The sequence below is a fragment of the Triticum urartu genome, chromosome 5A, assembly GCF_056163025.1.
Source record: "Triticum urartu cultivar PI428250 chromosome 5A, HENAU_Tu73, whole genome shotgun sequence".
In the NCBI taxonomy this organism is placed as follows: Eukaryota; Viridiplantae; Streptophyta; class Magnoliopsida; order Poales; family Poaceae; genus Triticum; species Triticum urartu.
The window spans coordinates 654,897,892-654,904,004 of NC_141877.1; the positions used below are offsets into that span (position 1 = coordinate 654,897,892).

At 49.8% G+C, this 6,113-nt stretch overlaps 1 protein-coding gene across 1 annotated transcript; it reads right to left on the reverse strand.

Moving 5' to 3' along the window:
• Positions 1-774: 774 nt before the first annotated feature.
• On the reverse strand, positions 775-2,582 carry LOC125511418 (receptor-like kinase). The gene has a single exon (XM_048676784.2). It carries the CDS (start codon positions 2,443-2,445, stop codon positions 1,024-1,026), a length of 1,422 nt encoding a protein of 473 aa, XP_048532741.2. The 5' UTR covers positions 2,446-2,582; the 3' UTR covers positions 775-1,023.
• Between the last annotated feature and the right edge of the window lie 3,531 nt (positions 2,583-6,113).

Here is a 6,113-nt window from a genome sequence, read left to right on the forward strand (position 1 = left end):
AAACAATAGGTAGCATCAAGATTTAGAGCTGCAGCTACTCAATCACTATGAATTAAACTGATCTCAGGAGTTTGAGAAGGCACATATAATGATATAGTGCATACGAAAAGAAGCAGAGTGAGACAAGTAACTATATACCCTGCACAGTTTCGTGAAAGAAGTCTTATAATAACTAATAAGAGCTACCACAACACTAGAGCAAAAAAGAACTAGTGAAGATTTCAATGAAACCTCAAAGAAGTGCTCTCCAAAATGAAGGGGTCAGAAAATTCTATTAATACCGCTTACCTGACATCTACTAGTTTTTCTAAAATCTAAGATCTACTGGTGCTAATGCATTCAAGCTTCTCATTTTATTAGTCTGCACAAACACAAAGACAAACACACAAAAACAATAATAGGCAAAGTATGAGAGTGAAATTCCCAAGGCATCATAATCTGGTAGGCACTGAGACTAAATCCACCACGCGGTCAGACATAAATTCAAGTATTCAACTAGCTAATTTTGTGGGACATGGTTACGCAAATAGTCCAGACTACAGATGTGCTTACTGATGACATGACTACAAGGAACACTGCAGCTACTTCTTAATTGGTTTGAACCAACAGATTCCCCCTCGCAACAACTAAATCATTCTTCAGTTGTAAGAAACATTTTGCCTCCAGTAATGTCTTCTACATAACTAATCATTTCATACAAAGGATTCTCCTAAGGGTATAATGGAATTATAGTACCATACTACCATGATACAAAAAATAGAGACATCACAGACAGGTATTGGATCATATTTCAATTACTGGATAGAGGTAAGCGAAGTAGTAGCAATACAAACACGTCTTAATTCTTAAGTACACACAATAGTTGTGCTCTGCACTGGCCAAGCTCAAACAATTGAAACTTCAACCATGAAAGGCGTAGAAATGTAGAACTAGAAAACTACAATACTTACAAACGAAGCACAAGATTAGGCCATGGGATACAGATAACAGACACAAGTTGAAGCTTCTCAGATCTCATGCTGCTTAATAGTCTGTCTTGGTGGGCACAAGCTGATATGCTTTAGCCAACTTCCCCTCACCAGAATCCACTGACTGGCTGAACCAAAGCGTTCCATTGTTTTTCAGCTCGGTCCTCAACCTCAGCACCAGCATGACCAAAACCAAAAACAGCCCGGCGAAGACTAAACCACACAGCAGTGAGCGAGCGAATTCCCCAAACCCCTTACTGACCAGGTACCCCATGTCCAGAACAACAGGGAAATCCCCGTCCATGCCGCCACCCGTTTTGTTCATCCTCATTATCTCGAGCCCATTCAGGAAACCACTCGCTTCTCCAGGCCGGCTCATCTTGGAGCCACCAATGGCCAGTTTCAGCATCCCTTCATCCTCAACGTCCACAACATAGTCGATGTAATACGGATAGGCCAAGTATCCAGTGGTGCTGGAAATGTCAAAATCCTTCACTGCGAGATGACCATTGACATAGATACTGAAGTAGAGCTGATACAGTGCCTTGCTCACAATGTCACAGAAGTGCATGCGCACGAGGTACCGGTTGCGAGCGGGCACAGGGAAACCCCATGTCAGATTGCCGTCTGACCTCACCGACCTCGCCGAGTTGTAGACGTTGTCCGGAGCCACCTCTCGGGTCATCAACCTGCTGTCCTTGGGGTAAGCAATCCGGCCACCGAATGACCATGCCTTGCTGCTGGATGATTCCTTGTTGATGAGGAAGCCCTCGTCGTTGACCCATGTCCGCCACAGCGTGTCGTTGAACGGGGTGACCTTGCGGCCGGCGACGTTGACCCGGTAGAGCGTCTCGAAGACCTGCGAGGAGAGCCCGTCGGTGCGGTTGACGCCGTCAGCGGCGACGAGGGTGGCGATGTCGCCGACGAGCTCCTCGGGCGCCGAGAAGAGCTCGATGGCGTTGACGAAGGCGGCGGATCCGGCCTCGGGGACGAAGGTGAGGACGAGGACGTCGGCGTCGACGGGGAGCAGGAAGTCCTTGACGACGGGGGACGAGGCGGTGAAGTTGTGGAGGAGGAGGAAGCCCCCGGCGCCGACGTGGAAGCGCGCGGAGGCGAGGGCGGGGCTGAAGGGGTAGAAGTGGAGGCGCAGGACGTGGCGCCCGCGGCGGCGCACGGCGAGGTCGTAGGAGGCGTGGCAGGAGAAGACGCGCGCGGCGGCGTGGAGAGGGGAGGGCGGCGCGGGCGCGGGCGCAGCGGGGGCGGCGGACGGGAGGGCGGGGGCCGCGGAGCGGAGGGTCATGGACGCGCAGCCGGAGTCCGGGACGAAGCGGCGGCCGTCGGGGAGGACGGCCGGGGCCGTCGCGCCGCAGGCGATGAGGTGGTTGTCCGCCGGGGCGAAGCGGGACGCGGCGGGCCCGGCGAGGAGCGCGAGGAGCAGCAGGGCGGCGAGGCGGGCGGCGCCCGGCGGGGAGGCCATGGCGGCGGGGGCGGATTCGCGTGGGGATTTGGGGGTCGGGGAAGGTGGGGAGAAATGGAGACGGAAAATGGCGATGGGGAACAGCTCAGAGTTGGACTTGGAATCGATTCGGCCGGCAGACAAGCGCGTGGAAGATGGGTAATGGAGTTCGGCCGGTGGGGTGGTGGGTGGGGCACACGAACGCGGCGGTGTATCGCCCATCGCCGTGTCGGTTGGATTTTTACACGGAGAATGTAAATTTTACAGCGTTTGCTATTTCTATTTCTTAGACCTCTCTCAATGCATTGATGCTAATAAAGTGAGGTGATGAATTCATTAAAATGCTTAGCAACTAATATCCTTAATGCATGGGTGCTTAGTTTTGTAGCTAAGCCACCTTTATCTAATTGTTTAGTGACCAAACTCCTTCATGTATTGGTTGGTAGTCTTTTTGCATAGGTTCACGTGTTTAGCATTGGTTTTTCTTGGGGTCAAGGCTTGCCATAGTGATGGTATCTTAGCTACTCATGCACTCGGGAAGAGCAAACATGCTAATATGGAAGAGAATTAAAGAAGAAAGAGAGGGTTAGAGTAGTAACATATTCCCTCCATCCGTGAATAAGTGTACTTCTACCGTTTGTCATAAGTCAAACTTTCAAAAGTTTGACCAACTTTGTAGAAAAGAGTAGTAACATATATGGCATAAAATTAGTATATTCTGAAAGTACATTTTGAAACGGGTCTAGTGATACTAATTTAGTGTCATAAATGCTGCTACTTTTTCCTATAAAATAGGTTAAAATTTTAAAGCTTTGACTTAGGACAAAACTTAGAAGTACACTTATTCACAGACGGAGGGAGTAGGTAGATACCGTATCATGTTAAATGTTATGCTACTTTATGTCATGCATGACAATAAATATGATCATTTATGATACCCCCTCCATTCCCTTATACAAGGTCACTACGAAAAATACGTTTTGCATATATACAAGGCCACTAATAGTAATCGAGGTAAAAATTAATAATGTTTCCTCGAACTAGCAACTTGTTTAATATTTGCATGCATGCAGTCATAATGATACTGTGCTAGTACTCCCTCTATCACAGTTTAAAGAGCGTATCTTCAAAACCAGAATTTTCACAATTAGAGGGAAATAGGGCGCATGTCATTAATTAGCCTATTAACTGCATCATTTTGGAAGGAATTAGCTCCTTCCATTTGCCTTCCTGGTGCGCATGCATGATGTGAACTGAAATTACTCCACCAATGCATGCGATGGTTTCCTTCTTTTACTGGACGGGGAGGTTACTATGTGTTTGTTTGGCGATTAATTAGGCGCATATCCTTAACTACCGCAGCTCCAACGCATCGGTTATTCCTACCAATCGCTAGCAACATTGGGCCCAGAGAGATGTGAGGTACGCCCTTTAAACTATGATGGAGGAAGTACTTCCTTCTCATTCCTTCTTGCATGCATGAGGGCTTATTAATGATCCCTTTTAACAAGAAAAGTTGACTTGCAAAGCAGTCGTTAATTTTTACCTTGGTACCTGTAATTTGAGTTTGTGGCCTTATATAAGGGAATGGAGGGAGTACTACTATATAATACTATGCACTATGAAGGTAGTATCATACACTAGTATCATGTGCATGATACTAGTATGTGATACTCCCCACTTTGAGTAGCCTAATGCTCTCTCTTCTCTTTAATTGCTTTGTCACATTATTTTTCTGTCTATGTGGCACCCTTAGCACCTGTCCACCATGGGGCACTAGGAAGGGCCTTAGGAATGGTGCTATGCGTTGACCGGCAGAAGCGCACATCACATCGGCCGCTTCGCCACTGTTGGATATGTGCATGACTGCTGTCTGGTCTGCCTGCATCAGCCAACCCGCTCGTTTGATTTGTGGCATAAGGGCAACTCCAACGCACGATGCTAAATGGTCCAGCCGTGTCCGTTTGGGGTAGACGGATAGAACAAGCGGCTCAACGCGTGGAGCAAACGGACCAATGTTTATGGCCGCGTTTGTGGCCAAACGGATACGCGTGGACGGGCGCGGCGTGTGCCCATGTCATCCACTGGCCTGCCCGTCGGGGACGGGCGCTGCGCCATGCCATGGGCTGGCCGGGTACCAGACCGCACAGCCCCGGCAACGACCCCAGGCCGCATGCAAGTATTGACTTCGCTTCTAGCCGCTCGGATCTACCCCATCACCGGTTCGCAGGAAAATACAACAACGACCGTCGTCCGGGCTCGGTGCTGGCCCAAAGGTTTGTCAGCGCACCGTTGCCGCTCATAAAGTGTAACGACTGTCCACAGAAGGTCGTTGTCGATGTCAAAACCGGCGGATCTCGGGTAGGGGGTCCCGAACTGTGCGTCTAGGCCGGATGGTAACAGGAGGTAAGGGACACGAAGTTTTACCCGAGTTCGGGCCCTCTCGATGGAGGTAAAACCCTACGTCCTGTGTCGGTGTCAAAACCGGCGGATCTCGGGTAGGGGGTCCCGAACTGTGCGTCTAGGCCGGATGGTAACAGGAGGCAGGGGACACGAAGTTTTACCCAGGTTCGGGCCCTCTCGATGGAGGTAAAACCCTACGTCCTGCTTGATTAATATTGATGGTATGGGTATTACAAGAGTTGATCTACCACGAGATCAGAGAGGCTAAACCTTAGAAGCTAGCCTATGGTATGATTGTTGATGTGTATGTTGTCCTACGGACTAAAACCCTCCGGTTTATATAGACACCGGATAGGGTTAGGGTTACATAGAGTCGGTTACAATGGTAGGAGATCTGATCATCCGTATCGCCAAGCTTGCCTTCCACGCCAAGGAAAATCCCTTCCGGACACGGGACGGAGTCTTCAATCTTGTATTTTCATAATCCAGGAGCCCGGCTGAAGGTATAGTTCGGCTATCCGAACACCCCCTAATCCAGGACTCCCTCAGTAGCCCCTGAACCAGGCTTCAATGACGACGAGTCCGGTGCGCAAATTGTCTTCGGCATTGCAAGGCGGGTTCCTCCCCCAAATACTTCATAGAAGATCTTAAACACAAAGATAGTGTCCGGCTCTGCAAATAAGTTTCCACATATTGCCATAGAGAGAATAATAATATTAACACAAATCTAATCTGCTGACGTATTCCGTGGTGCGACACGCCACGGCCAAGCCTTTATCCAAATCGTTTCATTATCCCACCTCAGCGCGTTATGCGAGGCGGTTTCCTTGGCACGTATTGTCAAAGCAGAGATCGTGTCCCCTCATTTCGGGATTCTCATCAATACGGGCGTGGGTAACCCAACCGCGCCTTTGATTATGGCGCTTGGAGATAAGCAAGTTTTACCAGGCTGGTGGGGACACATAATCGCATCCACCCATATAAGGGGATAAGGATCCACCTTTTCACCCACGCCTTCTTCCTCCTTTGCCTATCCATTCTTGCGCACTCGAGCTCCAGCGCCCAAGTCTGCACTACCACCTCAACCCTCTCCAGTCATGTCCGGAGCGGGAGGCAAGTGGATGGTCTCCTCCGTCACGGAGGACACATCAAAAAGCTGAGGAAGGCCGGATATCTGGCCAGCGACATCGCGCACCGGCTCCCCGAAAAGGGGCAGCTCATCCCCACTCCTAGGCCCCACGAGAGGGTGATATTTCTCCCCCATTTCCTCCGCGGACTGGGCTTCC

Excerpts from the sequence above, each read along its gene's own strand:
- LOC125511418 (XM_048676784.2), bottom strand. The coding sequence starts at position 2,445 with ATGGCCTCCCCGCCGGGCGCCGCCCGCCTCGCCGCCCTGCTGCTCCTC.